At 32.8% G+C, this 21,649-nt stretch overlaps 2 protein-coding genes across 2 annotated transcripts; one reads left to right on the top strand and one right to left on the bottom strand.

Annotated features, from left to right (window-relative positions):
- Positions 1 to 2,264: 2,264 nt before the first annotated feature.
- Positions 2,265 to 4,593, top strand: LOC107921406 (amino acid permease 4). Its single transcript, XM_016851260.2, has 7 exons — positions 2,265 to 2,414; positions 2,513 to 2,648; positions 2,742 to 2,975; positions 3,045 to 3,138; positions 3,255 to 3,469; positions 3,559 to 3,716; positions 3,790 to 4,593. Exons 1-7 carry the CDS (start codon positions 2,367 to 2,369, stop codon positions 4,441 to 4,443), a joined length of 1,539 nt encoding a protein of 512 aa, XP_016706749.1. The 5' UTR covers positions 2,265 to 2,366; the 3' UTR covers positions 4,444 to 4,593.
- A 2,222-nt stretch (positions 4,594 to 6,815) lies between these two features.
- Positions 6,816 to 11,987, bottom strand: LOC107921558 (uncharacterized). The gene is given in 7 exon segments (XM_041086394.1): positions 6,816 to 7,244; positions 7,557 to 7,684; positions 7,890 to 8,037; positions 9,721 to 9,865; positions 10,408 to 10,508; positions 10,592 to 10,689; positions 11,970 to 11,987. Coding segments are annotated over 6 exon segments (618 nt in total). The 3' UTR covers positions 6,816 to 7,244; positions 7,557 to 7,576.
- Between the last annotated feature and the right edge of the window lie 9,662 nt (positions 11,988 to 21,649).

Here is a 21,649-nt window from a genome sequence, read left to right as displayed (position 1 = left end):
TATTATATGAGAAATTCAAATAAACCATAAATTTAATTGAAAATCCCATCCTAAAACTAAGACAAGTAGTCGCAAAACAAAAACCAACATCCAAAGCAACTTCACTTTTCTAATTTCCTATCATCATTTATATTAACCACCTTATCTTTGTTAACTTCCCTTCAAATTTTTCCAATGCCTTTTTAAACTTTATTTTTTAATGTCCTATAATAAATTTTAAATTTATTTTAGTGTATATACATTTTTATTTTTTATAAATTTTCTTATATTTTTATATTTAAAAAAATTTTAATCAAACATAATTTCTTTAGCATTTTCCATATATGAGAACAGAAATTATCTATGTTACATAAAACCAAACAGATCCTCCTTTTATCTTCTACATATTTGTTCTAACAAAATATCATCAAAGTTAGCATAAATATCACTGGATATTTTCAAATATCATGAAGATGCAAAACTAATAGAGTAAAGATGTTTGGGGGGATGTTGAGGTTTTGAGAGCTGTTTATTGTGGAGGGAGTGTCAGCAAGCATTGTTAGGAAAGGGATGCTTCAAGGATAAAAATGCTTCTTTTCTTTTGATATGATTAATTTTTTGATAAAGCAAAGGGACTGATATATAATAAAATAAAATAACAGAGAGCTAGAGAAGGCAAAGAATAAGGCTACTCCACACTTCAAGTATTGGGGAAGGTTAATGTCAGTTCAATTTGTACAAAATCAAAATACCAATCTCTTTGTTGGAAGTGAGGAAGACAACTAAAAGGATTAGGATGGAAGTTTCTGCAAGTCCTTCCCCATAGTGGAAAATTGGCATGCTACCACTTCAATCATATCAACTTACATATTAACCTTGGCCACCATAGGTGAATTGTGGTGTTGGTTAAGATATATATATATATAGATGATATTTTCTTTGAGTGCTGCATTTTGAGTTCGGGATTTAAATTATGATTGCGAATGTATTTGTAGAAATTATATACTAACCAAAGCTCAACAAGTTTGACAGTGACTTGAATGTTGCTGTTTCCATAATAAACGTCCCACTTAGATTTTTCAACGTGTGACTAAGAAAATGAAATTTTTGCTAACATAGTAAGCATATAAAATATTTTGAATTCATGAAACAATAACCTAAAAAACTTATCAAAAACTTAAAAAGGATAGAGAAAAGTAAGAGAGGTGATGGCATTATTCAAGTCGTAGCAATATTAATTGTGGCATAAAGTTAGGGGTGAAGTCAGAATCTTTTTAGAGATTTAGTTAAAATATAATTTCATCATTGTATTAGCTTTACCTTTATGATTTTTAAAAGGATTAAATCAAAATTTTAACATTTTTATATATTAATTGCAAGTTTTCATTTTAAGGGATATAGGACTCTTACCTGCTCCTCTCTTTGCCCCTGGATAACGGTTAAATTGCGCGCCTTGTTATTTAGAAATATCGGTTCCATCGAATTACTGGGACTAAACCTTGGAAGTTTGGTCTGATAGACCTGCGAAAGGAAAATGAGTTATTGCATCACCGGAGGTAGCACTTCAAAATGCTCTTCTATACTAAATAAATAAATAGTAAAAAAAAAAACAATGAGAATTGAGGAAATACCGAAAATTATACGAAGAATGGGAATTGGCTAATTTCTTGTCATTAGTCGAAAAGCTAAGTAAGACAATGTGCATTCTTAGCAATGTGGCAGTCTTTGAGACATGACTTCGTTAATTTCTCATAAACCTTTCTTAACTGTTGGAGGCTAAAAGCTATGACTTGAAATTTGATTTGTTGCACACTATTACTTGTGAATGCATTGAACCTTCTGAGCCATCTATTTCTTATTATAATGGGTCGGTATAACAAATCACTCTTACAAAGGCTCAAAATGTTTATTTTCTAGCTAAATTGCCTTTGTACATTATCTACTACGGTATCATAATTATGCAGTCTTGTACTTTCTATCCTTCACTGTCTCGACAATGATCTAAAAGTCGTAGGGGAGAAAAAGGAAAATACAATAGTTTTACCCAAACTAAATCTAGTTATAGCAGGTCTTGTCAGGCGTATGATTCTACTTTTGCATAAATATTCATACTTAATTTGCCATTTTTTGTCCATTTATCATGCACTTGGGTTCAAAACTGAGGAGATTTTTTATATGAACAGAGCGACAAACGTGTTACACATTTAGTAGTGTTCACCAGCATCATTGGATCCATAACAGTTCGACTTTCTCCAGTATTTCCTCTCCTATAAAAAGCCCTTTATTAAACAATCTGAAGCATCCATCATTTTCATCTTAGCTTTCACTACCAACCCTTTACTTCCCTTTCACTACCATATTTTCTATCTTCCATTTATCTTACAGCCATGTTGCCTAGGAGTCGGACTACGCCAAGCAGGACCCACCATGGCGTCGTAATATGCGACTCACCCCTCCTTCATAGAATACTCTTCCTTCTCTATTTTTGTAGTCCTTCACTTGTTTCTAACATTGATGTCCTTTTATGCTTTAGGTCGAAGAACGGCATGATATCAAGCACTACTTACAAGTAGAAGTGCAGCCTAAAGCTCAGAATGAGAGTAAAGCAACGAACAGTCCACCCGACTATTCCAAGTGCTTCGATGATGATGGCCGCTTGAAGAGAACAGGTACCACTATGACATAGTTGATATGCAACTCTACCAAGCTTACAACCTTTTTTTTTTCTTGTCCTTGACACGAAAACTAACACGTGGATGCAGGCACTTTTTGGACTGCAACATCGCACATTATAACTGCGGTCATTGGGTCAGGTGTTCTTTCATTGGCATGGGCCATTGCACAGCTTGGTTGGGTCGCAGGACCGACTGTCCTCGTACTTTTCGCCTTTGTCAATCTCTACACTTCCAACCTTCTAGCAGAGTGTTATAGGTCTGGTGACCTTGTAACTGGACAAAGAAACTATACCTACATGGAGGCTGTCAAGGCACACTTAGGTAACTTAATTAGTGTTTCTAAATCTGCTAAAGTCGTGCCAATATTATTGATATACCCTGTTATTACAGGAGGATGGAAGGTCAAGTTATGTGGATGGATTCAATACTTGAACTTGTTTGGTGTTGCAATTGGGTATACAATTGCTGCATCAGTGAGTATGATGTGAGTTATCTTGCCTAAGTACATCAACTACTCCATTCTGCTTTAGGAATTTCATTAGTTTCAAAGCACCAAAATCAAGCTTACGTAATATAATCCCTTTTTCCGAGCTTGTTTAGGGCAATCAAGAGATCGAACTGTTTCCACAAGAGCGGTGGAAAAGATCCATGTCATATGTCCAGCAACGGGTATATGATATCATTTGGTATAGCAGAAGTGATTTTTTCTCAGATACCGAACTTTAGTCATATAGGGTGGCTCTCCATAGTTGCAGCTATTATGTCATTTACATATTCCTCGGTTGGCCTTGGACTTGGCATTGGCAAAGTTGCAGGTACATAACATGGATAGTAATCTATTGGTACCGTGCATTTAGCGTTTTTCATATCTGAATATAAATGAGTTTCGGATTCTTCTTTACAGAACACGAGAGGTTTGACGGAAGCCTGTTAGGTATCAGCATAGGTACAGTAACACATGCTGGAACAGTTACCGGTATGCAAAAGATATGGAGGACTTTGCAAGCCCTGGGAGCTATTGCTTTTGCATATTCCTATTCTGTAATCCTTATTGAAATTCAGGTATCGGAGTATAATTAGCACTTCATGATGTAGAAATGTTGCCTGTAACTTAACATGGCCAATGCTTCCGCAGGATACGGTAAAATCACCTCCAGCAGAGTACACGACAATGAAGAAGGCTACATTATTCAGCATCACTGTAACAACTGTGTTTTATTTACTCTGTGGTTGCTTTGGATATGCAGCCTTTGGTGATCTCTCTCCAGGAAATCTTTTGACAGGGTTCGGGTTTTATAACCCTTACTGGCTGCTCGATATTGCTAATCTAGCGATTGTCATCCACCTTGTCGGCGCATATCAAGTATTTTGCCAGCCCTTGTTTGCATTTGTTGAGAAATGGTGTGCTCAAAAACGGCCAAACTGCAACTTCGTGACGGCAGAATATGAAATACCAACCCCTTTCGGTGGTGCGTATGAACTCAACCTCTTCCGCCTAGTATGGAGGACGATATTCGTTGCAATTACAACTCTTATAGCAATGCTGATGCCATTTTTCAATGATGTTGTTGGATTCCTTGGGGCAATGGGATTTTGGCCATTGACTGTTTATTTCCCAATTGAGATGTATATATCTCATAAGAAGGTTGGACGAGGAACAAGCAGGTGGTTTGCTCTCCAAATAATAAGTGTGGCATGTTTCTTTGTCACAGTGGCTGCTGCAGTTGGCTCCATAGCTGGAGTTGTGCTGGATCTCAAGACTTACAAGCCATTTAAAACTAGTTATTAAGAGAGACATGAAGATGGTGGTAGAAATTGCATGTATTTGAATGCGACTTGTGAGCAAGAGCCGCAAAGTTTATGATTCTATCGGTTCTCAAATCTATCAAATACAATTTCTGTAATGAATAAGAGGTATCTATTTTTCCAAGTTTAATTATCTCCTCTCTACTCTTTGAAATGTTGAAATTTTTTTACTTTAAGAATGATTTAGTGAGTGAAGTCCGGTTAATAATCTATCAAAGAATGTCACATAATCTAATGTAATATAGTTCGTTTGTCGAGTTATTAACTGAATTTTAATCATTATTCATTGCCAGAAACAGACCTAAAAGAATTAATCCTCATTGAATCATTAAACAGACATGCAAATAAAAAACTGCAGCCCCTTTATTACCTCTGTATCAGCTGTATTATATATACAGTGGGGTGCATGGCCTTACATATCAGTAGAATTTAATACATTCAAGCACAGAGAACCAATCATCAAACTTGTAGCTAAATATTAAACCGAGTTTTAGAATGGACGTGGGTTTCACAACACTCTTGGGGTTTAGAGTTTAGAGCCTTTCTTGCCTTGAATAAAGACAAACCAAGCACTTCCATCCGGTCAGGGATGAGCCAAAATCCATGGAAATATGTTCATTCATTCAATAAATCCATTCGGTTTATTTTATTTCAATTTTATGTTGTGGTTCTTTTCAGAGTTGGATCGATGCTCGAATTTGACCATCATCCATTGAAATTAAAAATTATTAATAATTCATTAAAAAACAAAAATAGCAAAAAGAAAATCGATTCAATCAATTCGTATTGGCTTGTGGATCAATCAATCCAACTTTTTATCTTGAAGTGATACTTTAATCGATCCTTAATCTAATCAATTAACTAACTAGTTCGGTCCAATTTTGAAAGTCATAATAAAATCGAATTAATTGGTTTTATATTACTCTATTAAATTAAATTTGTATTTTTAAAATTTTCAAAAAGTATATCTATCTACACTTCTTTTAAGGGATAACTAATATTATTATGTTGATATTTTTTTTGTAATTTTATATAATCTTTAATTAAAACAACTAAAAACTATATATCCTCTTATCAAGCCACTAGTTCAGTTGCAAACGTGTGGATTTTAAGTTGATTGATATGAGGTCCACTATAATATATATATATCTATATATATATATAAAGATAAGTCTTTGTTACAAATTTCCTATATTTGCATGGTATTGCTCAAAGAGTAATTTATTATCAATCAATAATACATGACCTAATTTAAGTTTAACTCACTCACAAACTAAGATTAATCTATCCACTAAGACTTTCCTCCTTAAACTTAATTACAAACTAAATAGCTTGTATACAAATTATTTACCCAAAGCACAAGTTCCTAACAATGAACAAATTCGGGGAGGCCTTCTTGATTTTGCCTCGATTTTTTAGAAGCCATCTTTGAATGGATGGTTTAAACTTAACATGGATGGCTCATTTTTGAGAAGTCAGGGAAAAGCGGGAGTAGGCATGCTTATTTGGGATCACAATGCACTACACCAAAACAGGCTTTTAGCGGCGCTTTGAAAGCGTCGCAAAAAACGCCGCTAATGACAGCGTCGCCAACTTTAGCAGTGTTTTTTTTAAAAGCACCGCTAAAGGTCATGATCTTTAGCGGCGCTTTTACCACAAACGCCGCTAAAGACCATGACCTTTAGCGGCGTTTTTCCCACAAACGCCGCTAAAAATCATGACTTTTAACGGCGCTTTTCCATAGATGCCGCTAAAGACCATGACCTTTAGCGGCACTTTTCCGATCTTTAGCGGCACATTTATAAAAAACGCTGCTAAAGGCCATAACCTTTAGCGACGCTTTTCCCGAAAATGCCGCTAAAAACCATGACCTTTAGTGACGCTTAAACAACAAACGCCACAATGAAGATGACTTTCAACAGCGCTTTTTAACAAACGCAGTTAAAACATGACTTTTGAAAAAATATTTTAATTAAACAATATTTATTTGTATGATAATTATTATATTATGTTTTGTTTTGTTTTTAAGGATAAAAATATTAATTAAATTAAAATTTCTATTAAAATTTTAACTTTAAAGCTAAATATATATTTCCATGTAACAGGAATATAAATTCGTACCGATTTCAAATATTTCCTATAAAAACCTGTCACGACAGTGATATATATTGCATGCTTGATAATATATCAACCATCACAACCGCATATATTTCAAGACAATTCACAATTCTTAAACACCCATTCTCACAGAAAAATTTGCTAAGTATGACAGGCTTCAGATTGTTGAGAAAAATCAATACAAAGATTTATAACCTCAAGCTATCAAACAATTCCATTCATCTAAAGATATCCTTCTTAGAAAATTTATGAGCACTATGTCATACTCATTTATCAGCTCTTAAAAAATTAACAGCATGTATGACCTTGCAATTCAATTAATCACCACATTTCGTCCAGCAAGCACTTTACTGGCTTTCTATAAAATTTAAGATTCTTAGACTATCCCCAGAAATTATTTTCCAGTCCAAAAAGAATCCAACAGAAAATTATTAATAGCAATTGACTTGCATATTTAAAATGACAAGCAAGTTAGTTACTGACATCAAGGGAAGGATTTAGATATTCTATTCCATTGCTTATCTGACCATATGGCTCCATTAAATCAACCAAATTTTGTAGATCATCTTTGGTCAAATTTAGTCCAAGGTGATTCACCAGCATTTGGCTAATTTGCTTGACAATTTTGGTTTTCCGCAGCCATTTTGGGATCATGCTGCTGAAAGTCTGCAAGCAGTAAAAATTACAGTTAGATAAGTTGGTTAAAATTGATTAGTGCTTAAAACGTGAATTTACCACCAATTAAGATGGATTAGTTAAATATGAAACTCAAAGAAACAGAGGTAAACATGTAAACTGAATGACAACACTTAAATAACTGATTCTTCGAATTTCAGGAAGAATAAAACAAGACATTAATGAGATTGGTAAGGTACTAACACCCACAACATAAGATCCAAGGGCAATAGAAATATTATAGACGGTGAAGTATTAAACCATTCCGGGTACCATAAAATAGAAATAGGAGTCATTTCTTACCGCAAACCAGCTACAATAGCTCATAAGTTCATCCGTATCAAGAAACTTGTTTCTAAATGCACTACCTTCCAAGGCACAGGAACAAGTTTAAGTTCTATAGGCCGCAGAAAAGCAGTCTTCTCAGCAACCTAAAGAAATAGAAGGATCATGATTTAAGAGTATATTGGCAGACACAACTTAAGTTTAAAATAAAAACCATTAACAACAACATAAATTCCGCAAGCAAATACATGCAGACAAACAAAATGATTCTGATGCAAACATTATACATGCCATATACCAAGCCTAAACAAGTTAGCACTGGATTAATCATTGATGAAACATATAAGATACCTGGTCAAAGCCCAGCAATAGGAGCTTGCCAACTCCTGATCTCAAAAGCATAGATGCAGCATGACTTCCAACACCTCCAAGACCAATGACCACAACATAGGACGATGTAACCTTTTGCTGAGAATCAAGGCCAAAGAACTGGATATTCCTAGCAACAAACAACACAGACAAATACATGTTCAATTATTCTCTCAAAATGATAGAGAAGGATGGTTAGGTATGTCTAAACCTCACATTGGGCATATTATATGAATACTGGCCAATCCATGAGTGGACTTTAGCTCAGAACAATAGTCTAAGAAATTTAACAGTAAATCAAACATTCTCACCTATGTTCAAGCAAAGCTCACCTATATTCAAGCTTGGTTCGTTGATTAAATGTGATTAAACTCATTTATTTAATTAGTAACCACACATAACAAGAAGTTAATTAGCAACCTGTAACCAAGAAAATACCACATCAGAATCTTTTTTTAATCAAAATTTTATACATTTATTGTATAATTGTTTTCACCTATATTATGAGCGTGTCAAAATCTAATATACAATATATATATTTTTGTGTGAACTATATATAATTTAGGTAAATTATACCAACAGTCTTTAAATTTTATATAAAATTATATTTTAATCATTCCACTTTAAAAATTAAGCACGTTTAAATTGGTGCAAAAATAAATAAATAAATACATGCCTTGAATAAGACGCAATGAAATTATATATTTTAGGTTTATGTCAATCTGTGACTATGACCTTTTTATCAATCCAACCACATATAGCTACCAATTTTCTTGGCAAAATAAACGATCATTTATCATAAATTTTAACATCATGCACTCGCAAGTCAAACTTTTTTATTCATATATGCCGACTAAATTTTAATTCAATTGATGTTAGTATAATTGTCAATCTGTGACTAAATATTCTTTTGATAAATCATAAACAAAAGTTACCAGAAATGTACATTCAAAGTCCAAATAAGCAAAAGGAAAATAATGCAGACCATAGCATACCAAAACTTCATACTTCCCAGGCTTTAAAATCTATCATAGCTATATTAGATGGACACATGACATGACGGCCAAAAAACATAGAACAAATAAAGTGCAAGAACTAGACAAGTAAGTAAGTAATGTTAGACACAATAAGTAAAGTTTAAATAAAGAAGTTATGACAACAAATTATTAAAATATATCAATACCAATATGATATGAATACATAAATCCTCCGAAATTAAAAAATAACTTGTAAACAAGAACGAAACTTGTATAGTTGCATAGACTTATATTTGAGGGGTTTTTTTTCATCTGGCGTCATTTTAAAAAATGAGAAAAATGAGATATATATAGAATAAATATGAAAAGGATTAACTGATAAAGGCTCTATGTATATACAGAAACCTTTTATATATCTAATATTCTATATAATGAGTCGGCCTACATCTATAAAATAAAAGTAACAATCAATATATCTATAGATTTATAATATTCTACAAAGAAGAAAGATGGGGCAAGGCACATATAAATGCATGCAAACATAAATGAACAATCACAATGCACTTTAAAATGCTAAACAATTTAATTTTATTTTTTTTACCGAAACACACTTAAAAATTTGAAATTATAGAAATGTATATGCATAGCTTTAGCTCAAATCCAGCATCTATGAAAATCTATTTGGAAAGCGAAGGGATACCCTAAACTGCAATAATGAGGGACCACAGGCAAAGCTTTAATTCCACATTGAAAAACGGCCTCTATCCCACCAATTTCATTTCTATGCTCCAAAACCTACTATTTACAGGTAATATTAAAATAAAAAGGTATCTTGCCTTTGGTATTTCTTGATGCAGTGAAGGTAGTTCCTTCGGACGATAATGGTCCTTACCATTTTTGCACTATGGTAAGTACCGGCAAGGATACGGCCTCTAATAGAAACAGTGCCAGTAAATGGGCTTTTCTTATCAATATATGTTCCTGGACAACATTGAAATCCAATGTAAGTGTCAACAAATGCAATTGTAGAAAGGGTGAGGGTGAAGCAGACATGAAATAGTACAATGAAAATGAATCAACAAAGGGCTAGACATTCATAAAAATTATGGATGCCCCATGGTTCTATGACATGAACTGTTTGAGTAAAGGTAAGATCTCAGAAACATATTAGCCAAAAACATGGCCTCCACAGTGTAATCACATCGATCAAATAAAACCCAAGAGAAAGCATCTAACATGAAGTGCAATAAACTTACTATATCAATGCCCTAAAACAGTTCCAAGCAGAAAACACAGTAAAATGGGGATGAATGTTGTCCTGAAATCTCCAAAAAGAACAACATAGTTAGACTATCTAGTTTAACAATAAAAAAATATATAGCAGAGAACAAGTAATTACCATTACACATATTCAGTGATGAACACAAGGAAGCATGGCTAAGAAACATGTATTCTAATTGCCAAATCAAATAACAATATGCAAGCAAAATAGTAATGATAAGGAAGAGCAAAGTAAAGCAAACCTTCAATGGCCTCTCTAGGTGTCTTAAAGCCGAACCCAATGCTTTTCCAGAAGCGATTCCCTCCCTTTCCAGGTCTCTTTCCTTTCCCAGTTTTTTTACAGCTGATAGAGGTATTAGAATGGTCTGAGTAAGATGAATTAGCAACAAAGTAAAACATATATAACAATGGAAGAAGCTAGTTCACCTTAAAAACACCTTGGGTTGTTTGAGAAATTCTTTCTCCGTCTAATATACAATAAAAAGAAAGATCAAAGCAGTTTCAACACATAAAAATTTTTGGATCTACGAGGAGAAAAAAGAAAATTTTTGGAATTGAAAGATGGCAGCCCTTGGATTTGAACTTGCAGCGGCGAATGTAAAAAAGAAATTGAAACTTATTCAAAACAAAATTGAAATAAATTAAACAAGGAAGAGTGAAATTTATACGAGAGAAGGAGCAAGACAAATAGGCGGAGAATTTTTAAAAATGAAATTAGGGTTTTTAGGGGGAAATTTTGGGATAAAACGGCGCCAAGTGAATTTTTTTTTTGGCCTTTTTATAAAAAAAGCCGGTAATGTCTACCTTTTGTGTGGCATTTTTTCTGAAAACGCGACTAACAAATTTAAATTCTTTTATTGAAACGGCGTCATTTTGAGAAATATTAATATATAGTAATAGCGTTTTTTGCTAAAAACGTCACTAAAGCTCTCATATTTTTTATGTTTAATTTTTGTATCTTTCATATAAATTATAAATAAAAGAATTATTAAAATTTTAAGTAATATTTAAAAGAATTAAATAATATTATAAATTTTAGTTTTCTTATTTTATTTTTATTTTTGTATTTTTTTCTTATAATTTGGTCTTATCCAAATTAAATAATTACCCTATATATCCATATCAAATATATCAAATGATTTAAATTATATATTTTTAAATATAAAAGCATTAATTAATTGTATAACATTGTATCATTTAACAAATCTCAAATAAACCTTAAACCCTAAATTAACCTAAATTAGCCATTCAATATACATAAAGTCTATCTATTATATATCTCTTAAACAATATAAAGTACTATACTCAAAATTTCAATATATTAAATTTATTATTATCTCTTTTACAATTATATAAGAACATATTTAATATATAAATTAAAAAAATTAATTAATCTAAACCCTAAACCTTAATCCGACTCTTGAAACCCTAGATCCCTAACTCCTAACCCCTAACCCCTAACCTAAACCTTAAATCCCAACCCTTAAACCATAATCCCAACCCTATATATAATCCCCAAACCTTAAAATAGTAACTCCTAAACTGGCTTTAAATATTAAATTAACCATATACCGTAAACCATATAAACCCTAAACTATAATGATAATTAATTAAATATTTTAAAATTAATACTATCTTATCTTTTTCAATTATATATGAAATTATTTAATATATATATAAATTAAAAAATCTTTAAAATATAAATTAAAATGCTTTTTTTGGATGATTTAATGAATATGGCAGGATTAACTCTAAACCCTTAAACCCTAAATCCTAAACCTGACCCTAAACCTTAAACCCCAACCCTGAAACCGTAAACCATAAACAATAATCCCTAAACTATAATTACAATTAATTCAATCTTTTAAAATTAATACTATCTCTTTTACGATTATATAAAATATTTTTAATATATAAATATCAAACACGTCATAGACACTTAAAACTTTGAGATAGTTATACTATTTTTTTTTCACTTATAGGAACCTCATATACTCAAGCACTGCAAGTCTTTTGTGAATTAACCAATGCTTATGAAGATCTACTACTTACGATTATCAATGCCAGCTGGAATCACAAATATTAACAAGAATCAGACATAGATGGCAAAATTAATCAAGCACTTTCAAGGGACATCATTCTAGTAGTTCTTTAAAGAAATGGATTTCAATCCAGAATTCAGCAGTTCTGTAACCAGCAGCCTAGCAGACAGATGGAAAAATAATATTTATTTTAGAGATCAGTCTACCTCTTAAGTGGAATAACTTTCTGTAAACTTTAACCTTGTGAACTTTTTTATTAATATATTTCTTCTAATACTTCTTAGAGATAATCACAGTCAAGAGATTCAACCATTAAGATTCAATGGATGGTTAATATAATACCAAACAAAGACAATGCATCTAATTTAATAAGCTAAGCAATGCTCATGAACAAAGCAAAACAGTGTATAAGAAATTATTTAATATGTAAATTTAAAAACACTCAGTAATGTACCCAAAAAACTTAAAATATTTTAAATAATAGTATTTTAAATAATGTACCCAAAAAACTTAAAAATATTTTTTACGGCGCTTTTTAAAAAACGCCACTAAAGACCTGAGCATTAGCGGCACTTTTTCAAAAACGCCGCTAAAGACCCCAGCATTAGCGGCGCTTTTTCAAAAACGCCGCTAAAGACCCGAGCATTAGTGGCACTTTTTCAAAAACGTCGCTAAAGACCCGAGCATTAGCGGCGCTTTTTTAAAAACGCTGCTAAAGACCCGAGCATTAGCGGCGCTTTTCCAAAAATGCCGCTAAAGCCCCGAAAAATAAAAAAAACGACATCGTTGTGCTTGGGTTTTTGCGGCGCTTTCTGGAAAACACCGCTAATGCTCATTTTTAGCGGCTTTTTCCAAAAAACGTAGCTAATACTGGATCTTTAGCGGCGTTTTTCCTAAAGCGCCGCTAATGCTTGATTTTTAGCGGCATTTTGTATCCAAACGCCACTAAAAATGCCGCTAAAAGCCTGTTTTGGTGTAGTGATGGCAATTGGATTGTAAGGAGTTTCCATTATATCCAAAGTACAGCTAGTGTTAAAGTGGAACTCTGGACCCTTAGAGATAGACTTATGCTAGCTTATGAACTAAACATCTTAAATCTTGATATTCCTAATCTCATTTTATGAAAAATACTTCTATCCCTAATCTCATTTTATCCCCTTGATTGATAAGTGCATGATGTTCCTTGAAGCATATATTTCTCAAAGGGAACAAAACAAATGTATGGATACCTTAGCACAATTAACCTCTTGATTGGCTGAAACATCTATTATTGGATGACGCCTAAAGGAATATTATATATCCAACCTTGCTTTAATAGGTTAATAAATATTGTTCCCTTTCGAAAAAGAAATATTATCTCTCAATCATACATTTAATTTGACAAGGTATGTGGATTTAGAACATTTCTCATCTTGAAGACAGCACAAGCAATTTCAATTGCATGCCCTGCAAGATCGGGCTCTTTTATTATTATTATTATGAGCTCCTGCAAATGAGAGCATAGGTTGGCACAATTTTAATAACCTACCCATCATACCATATCATATGAATCACATTCACAGCATTTTCATTTTTTTTGTTTCTTGTTGCTAACCATTCATAATTCCTCCGCACATTTTTAACACAAGATCCAAATCCAATATGTAATTACATGATACAACTATTCATTAAGAATTCACTTTGAAGGTAAGAAATCTGTTTTTTAACATGTATAAGGTAAATATTATGTCTAAAGTAAGAATCCTTTCCATGAGCTTCTAATCTCTTAGGTCTTCACAAGTAAATATTATATATATATGGTTAGAATTAAGTGACTCAAATCTTTATTTAAATAAAATACAGTGATAAAATAAAATAAAAGTAAAATCCATATAGAACTACACTTCTTTTATTTTATTTTAGAATAAGGTTTTTTAAACCTTATTAAACTCCATCTATTTGATATTGAGTAGAATAAGGTGTTTCAATCTTACTACACTCTTATTAGAATATGGTTTTACAAGCCTATAAATAGATATAGTCTACTCCTCTTGTAATTATTCAAATTCGACATAGTGAATTTTCTTCTCATTTGTCCTTAGTTTTTTTCCCGAAAGGGTTTCTATGTAAAAATTTATGTATTCTTTATGTTTATTTTTCTTTTCTTTGTGATATATTGTCATTACCGACATTCTATTTTTTTCAAATTGGTATCTGAGCTTCCGATTTGTTCATCTCGATCATGGTTATGGCATCTTTGAAGTATGAAATTTCGTTGTTGGATCGTAACACCAGATTTGCGTGGTGGCAGATTAAGATGCAAGCAGTTCTTGCGCAAATAGATCTAGAGGATGCCCTGCTAGGGATAGATAAGATGCCTTCGACATTAACGGATGAAGAGAAGAAGCGTAAGGATCGAAAGGCGTTAACTTAATTACATCAGTATTTGTCTAACGAAATTTTGCAGGATGTGATAAATGAGAAGATCGTCGCTGCATTATGGAAGAGGTTGGAACAAATATATATGTCGAAAACTCTAACCAGCAAATTGCATATGAAGCAGCATCTTTATGCTCATCGTTTAGAAGAAGGTTCATTTGTGCATGAACACTTAACAGTGTTTAAAGAAATTCTCTCAAACTTGGAGGCCATGGAGGTTTAGTATGATAAGGAAGATCTAAGGTTGATTCTACTATGTTCGTTGTTGTCATCTTATTCAACCTTTAAAGGCACGATTTTATATAGCTGCGAGTCTCTCCCAATTGATGAGGTTTACGATTCTTTAACCTCGTATGATAAGATGAAGCATCTTGTGGTTAAACCCGACTCTTAGAGAGAGGGTCTCATTGTTCATGAGAGACAAGATTAGAATGCTGATGATGATCGTGGAAGGACACAGGAACAGAATCCTCGCGGTAAATCAAAAGGTAGATCAAAGCCTTCAAACAGAGGTAAAACTTGTAACTTCTACAAGAAGAAAGAGCACATTAAATCTGGGTGCTATAAGCTACAGAAAAAAAATCAAAAGGAAGGCTGCGAATCAAATGGGAAAACAACCAGAAAATTTCGGTGAAGCTGATGTTGTAGATAACTACAGCGATGGTGAACTTCTAGTCGCTTCTGTCAACAATTCTAAAGTGAACGATGAGTGGATCTTTGATTCGGACTACACCTTCCACATGAGTCCCAATTGGGATTGGTTTACAACTTATGAAACAGTGTCTGAAGGTTTTGTTTTGATGGGAAATAATGTTTCATGTAAAATTATAGGTGTTGGAACGAGTAAAGTTAAGATGTTTGACGAAGTTGTCAAAGCACTTAGTGACGTGCGACATGTTCTAGAATTGAAGAGAAATTTAATTTCATTGAGTACTCATGATTCAAAAGGATATAGATACACAGCTAAAAGTGGGGTTTTGAAAATTTCCAAAGGTTCCCTCGTTGTTATGAAAGGGCAGAGAAAGACTACCAAGTTATATGTTTTGCAGGGTTCTACTGTTACTAGTGATGCAGCTGTCGCTTCCTCTTCCTTGTCAAATGATGATATTACTAAACTTTGGCATATGCGCCTAGGGCATATGAGTGATAATGACATGACAAAATTGAGCAAAATAGGACTTCCTGATGGGTATGGAATTTGCAAACTAAATTTGTGTGAGCACTGCATTTCTGATAAGCAAAAGAAAGTTTGATTCACCAAAAGAATCCATAACACGAAGAGAGTGTTGGAGTATTGTTGACACCATTTTTTTGTGAAAACGGGGTCGACTTGGATTTTGAAAACGAAAACGGGAGTCGCCACCAATCCTTTTTGATAAGGTGTGATCGGATTACCTTGAAAAGTGGTTGTTTTTAATAAACGATTTAATTTTATTAAAACAACGATTTTGGTCCACGAAATTCAGAAAAGCGGGTTCGGGAGTCAGTTACGTACGAGGAAAGATTAGCACATTCGTAACGCCTAAAAATTGGTACCTAGTTGATTAGTTAATGTCTTAATGTCGAAGATTGAAAACTTTGAAGAGTTTTTAAAAAAAAACACGATCCTAAAAATTTTCGAACAATATGAGTTGGAATTTAAGATTCTCTTGTTCCGAAAGAATATCACATCCAGCACATTAGGATACGATACTTTAAACTCTCGAAACCAAGATCACCTTATGGTTTCCAAAACTCATACTTTAAAACTTTAAGAGGGTATTTGGCTATTTGGCTAAACGAGAAATCGAAACCCAGCACATTAGGGCACGTTTTCTCGAATTTCCAAATGCAAAATATTGCCTTACTTATTTTTTAGAAAAATCCTCATATCGAGAAAACAACATGTTATATCCAATGCGTTAGGACACAACATATTGAATTCCCGATAATGAGCTTTTTATTTATACTTTTTTGATTAAAAAGTATTCTCGATTATTTAGATTCACGAAAAAAATTGGAACACAATACGTTAGGGCTCAATCCTCTCGAATCTAAACACGAAAGTTTTCTTATTTTAAAGCAATGATTTACATTAAATAAAATTAATTTAACATAAAATGGTAGGAATAAACACAATATTCATATGTATAACAAAATGATAATGAACATGATAATAGAAGCATAACTAATATGAGCAACAATAAAAAAATACATAAAAAACAAATCAAGTATATATGAAATAATAAGTAAATAAAAAGGGAACTAAAGCATTTCCTAAAAATAATGACGAACACATAAATAAATGAAAAAATAAATGTCAAATAGAACGACAATAACAAATAATAAAAGATAAAATATTTATGTATGTATATCAATATATTTAAGTTATAAATTATAAAATGTGCGAATGCATATACATATATATAAACGAATATGCATATCTATGTACATATATGAATTATAAAGCATAAAAAACATGAGTATGTATATATCTAAAAATATATAGTTATATATATAAATTATATGAAAATATAAAAAACATGTAAGTATGTGTATGTATTCATGAAAATAAAAAATATGTATATATATTTTTTTAAAAATTATGCAATATAAAAATATATGTAAGTATGCATATATACATATATATGTGTACGCAAATTAAAATATGTATATATGTATATAGATATATATAAGAATTATGAAATATATGTAAGTATATATACATACATGTTTATAAAAATTAGCAATATGCGCGTATGTATATACCATAAAATGTAAGCATATATATTTGAAGTTATAAAATATAAACGAAATATATGTGTATGGACATGTACGGATTGTAAAATATGTGCATGTATATATTATAAAAGATATGTATATATATATAATAAAACTTGGGATTAAAAAGTATACATAAATATTTGGTAATAATAATAATAATAATACAATATTAGTGAACAACATTAATATAATATAATAATGAAAAAAACAAGTATAATAATAATTATATTCGTTACTAAAATGACAAAATAACAACAAAAAGACCAATTTGAATTCTAGAACAAAGATTTGGGGTAAAATCAAAAATAAAATAAAGAGGAAGGACCAAATTGTGACGCACACAAAAGTAGAAGGACCAAAAAAGAAAATACCCCAGGCCTTCAAAACGCTCAACTTCGATGGGGACTAAAATGGAACAAAAATAAAATAGGAGATTAAATTTAAAAGGAAATAACAGGACTAGATTGAAGTGCGCTTGAAAGACATAGGGACTGTCTGCGCAAATAAACCCTCAAGGCTAAAACACACGGATCCGGGCCAATCGAGTCGGGTCGCACGCGGGTCAGAGACCAAAACAAAGTCGTTTTGGCCTCTGAACCCTAAGTCCAAATACGGCGCCGTTTTAAATGCTATAAAAACTAAAAAAAAACCTAAATTTCATTCTAGTCAACTTCAAAAAAAAAAAAAACCAGACAAACACCCTCTGCCTCCCCCCTTAGCCATCCAAATTCGGCCTAGGGTTTCGCCCTTGCGTTGACTTATCTCCACCGTCGGCGGTGGTCGGCAATGCGCAAAAGGGCATTTTTAGCCTGCGTTTTACGGGGCATTCAAAGGCCAAGCCCTTTTAACCCTAGACGCCAAAAGAAAAAGGAAAAGAAAAAAGCCCTAGCCCTCTTTTGAGCCTAGATCTGACGACGGCGAAGGGCCACTGATGATGATGGTACTTTTTTTTTCTCTTTTCATTTATATATGCAAAGAAGAAAAATAGGAAAAAAAAACAACAACAGATCTCAAATAGAAAAATCACCTTAAATGATTTTCCTTTTTTTATTATTCTCCTTTACAAATCTTTGCTTGGCTTTTATATAGCCGATTTACAATATATTTTTCTACTATTTTGCACTGTTTCGGCTTCATCTCTATCACTGTTTTTTTGCTGCTATTTTTGCCTTTTTTACTGTTTCTTTTTGGTTCTTTTGCAGGTGTTGAGGGGTCAACGGAGCAAGTTTTTACCATTTTGGTGCAACCTCGGTGAAGGAGTCATCATCGGATGTCGTGCACGCCGAGGGCACACATGGGGGAGGCTACGGTGGAAGAGAGGAAGGGAACCCTAGAGTTTTCTGATTTCGTTTAGTTTTGGGCTCGATTAGGTCGTTTAGGGTTTGGGGCCTAGTTTGGTTATAATTGGGTCTATCGGACTTAATATGTAATGGGTCATGGACTGTTTAATATTTTGTTTGGGTTTTATTTATTTTGATTTTGGGTATTGGGTCTTATTGGGCCCAGGCTAATTGGCCCACTACAAGTATATTCATTATGATTTGTGGGGGCCATCCAGAGTGCCTTCGAGAGGTGGAGCTAATTATATGCTAACTTTTATTGATGATTTTTTCAGAAAAGTTTGGGTGTTCTTCCTAAAGTAGAAATGCGATGTGTTTTTCACATTTAAATCTTGGAAAACTATAATTGAAAAATAGACGGGAAAATAAATAAAACACCTCCGCACAGACAATGGCTTAGAGTTCTTTTCTAATGAGTTTAACGAACTATGCAAGTCAGAAGGGATCACGAGACACTTGACAAATTCTTCATACTCCACAACAAAACAGCGTTACAGAACGAATGAACAGAACAATCATGGAGAAATTTCGATGCATGTTGCCAAATGCTAACTTACTGAAGTCGTTTTGGGTCGAAGTAGCCTCTACTGCATGTTTTTTGATCAACCGATCTCCATCCGTCGCCATTGAGAAAAAGACTCCATAAGAGGTATGGTCTGGTAATCCTGCTGACTATTCTTATTTAAAGATATTTGGGTGTCCTGTGTATGCTCATGTTAATAATGGAAAATTGGAACCGAGATCCATTAAATGTGTTTTTCTTGGTTATAAAGCTGGTGTAAAAGGGTATAAGTTATGGTGTCCTGAAAATAGAAAATTTGTATTAGTAGAGAAGTTGTTTTTGATGAAACTGTTATGCTACCTAACTTATCTCTTAAAGACTCTTCCAATAAAGAAAATCAAAAACAGGTGGAGTATTAGATTAATTCAGAATCTACAACAGAGTCGACTCCTCAAGCCAGTACAAAAATTCAGAATATAGTTGCTTCTTCACCACAATATTTTATCATCAAAAACAAAACTAGAAAAGAAATTAAACCTCCAAAGAAGTATGTCGAGGCTGATATAGTTACTTATGCTTTAAATGTGGCTGAAGATATTGATGCAAACCAAGAGCCATCTAATTATTCTGAGGCGGTTAGTTGTGAAGACTCAAAAAAGTGGATGTTTTCTATGCAATAGGAGATGGAATCACTCCACAAAAACAGAACATGGGATCCTGTGAAACTTCCTAAAGGTAAAAAGGTTGTTCGTTGTAAATAGGTGTTTAAAAAGAAAGAAGGGAATCCAGGAGTTGAAGAACCCAGATATAAAGCAAGGCTTATTGTAAAGGCTTACAGTCAAATTCTAGGAGTGGACTTCATAGATGTGTTTTCCCCAGTTGTGAAGCATAGTTCGATTCGAGCTTTGCTTGGTATTGTGGTCATGCATGATTTGGAGCTTAAGCAGTTAGATGTAAAAATTGCATTTTTGCATGGAGAACTTGAGGAGGATATTTACATGCAACAACCAGAGGGTTTTATAGGCTCAGAAAAAGAGAACTATGTTTGCTTGCTAAAAAAGTCCCTTTACGGTTTGAAACAGTCATCAAGACAGTGGTACAAGAGATTTGATTCATTTATGACTTCTCATGATTTTAAAAGAAGTAGCTTTGAAAGTTGTGTTTACTCTAAGAAAAATAGTGATGGTTCTTTTGTGTATCTACTCCTTTATGTTTATGACATGTTGATAGCAGCGGAAGATAAAGGAGAGATAAAAAAGGTCAAAGCCCAACTAAGTGAAGAATTTGAGATGAAAGATTTGGGACCAGCAAAGAAGATACTTGGTATGGAGATTCTTAGAGATAGAAAAGCAAGTAAATTGTACCTAAGTCAGAAGGGGTACATTGAGAAAGTTTTTTGTAGGTTCAATATGCAGAGTGTTAAGCCTGTTAGTACTCATTTAGATTTAATAAACAGAAATCTTAGCGATGGAATAATATAATTAAGTCAAAATTCATTGGATGATTGTATCATTAACCATTTCTTTATTTTGGTGCGAGGAACTTATCATGAATCCACAGATTTCTGCAGCTTCCGTTATTGCTGCTGGGTTGGCTGTCGGGCTTGCTTCTATTGGACATGGAGTTGGTCAAGGTATTGCTGCGGGCCAAGCTGTAGAAGGTATCGCGAGACAACCGGAGGGAAAAATACGAGGTACTTTATTGCTTAGTTTGGCTTTTATGGAAGCTTTAACAATTTATGGGCTGGTTGTAGCATTGGCACTCTTATTTGCGAATCCCTTTGTTTAATCCTATAAACATGAGAATTTTGTATTTTTTTTCTTATTTTATGGCTTGGGACTTACTCTTCGCTTTTTCAAATTCTATCAAGATTTCACCCCTACAATTAATTATTCGTTGGGACAATAATCCATGGGAAGGATTAATTTGAGGATGAGGAATTATCACATCGACTAGCTTTCTTCCTTCCCTTTCTTAGTTCAAGAGAACCCCTTATTTCTTATTTCTTGTTTACTTATTTCTTATTTATTTTTTAAAAGAGTGCTGCAACAAATAAGGTATTTTTCCATTGACATGAAACCTGCCCCCTAATTCTAATAAGAATTATTATTGAGAATTTTCAATTGAAAGAAAAAATTAAATTTCTAGCTAACTAGATAAATAGAATATATTTTTGACTCCATTTAGACATAGGTAAATGAAAATTCATAATCATAATAATGAATAATTTTATAATAAATTTAATAATTTATTAAAACAAAAAAAAAGAAATACATAGAATTAGAATAATTAGAATAATATAAATAGAATAGAATAAATGGAAAAGGAGTCAAAGCGATATAATACAAAGTTCTGTTTTTTTTAGTCTATCTAAAATAAAATAAGTGATCATATGAAAAATGTAACCGATTCTTTCGTT

This window comes from Gossypium hirsutum, chromosome D01, assembly GCF_007990345.1.
Source record: "Gossypium hirsutum isolate 1008001.06 chromosome D01, Gossypium_hirsutum_v2.1, whole genome shotgun sequence".
NCBI lineage: Eukaryota > Viridiplantae > Streptophyta > Magnoliopsida > Malvales > Malvaceae > Gossypium > Gossypium hirsutum.
Note: the sequence above shows the minus strand (reverse complement) of the source record. Positions and strands in the feature narration are given on the sequence as shown.

Excerpts from the sequence above, each read along its gene's own strand:
- LOC107921406 (XM_016851260.2), top strand. The coding sequence starts at position 2,367 with ATGTTGCCTAGGAGTCGGACTACGCCAAGCAGGACCCACCATGGCGTC. Across the intron at positions 2,649-2,741 it reads TGGCCGCTTGAAGAGAACAG|GCACTTTTTGGACTGCAACA; the intron begins GTACCACTATGA and ends ACGTGGATGCAG. Across the intron at positions 2,976-3,044 it reads GGCTGTCAAGGCACACTTAG|GAGGATGGAAGGTCAAGTTA; the intron begins GTAACTTAATTA and ends CTGTTATTACAG.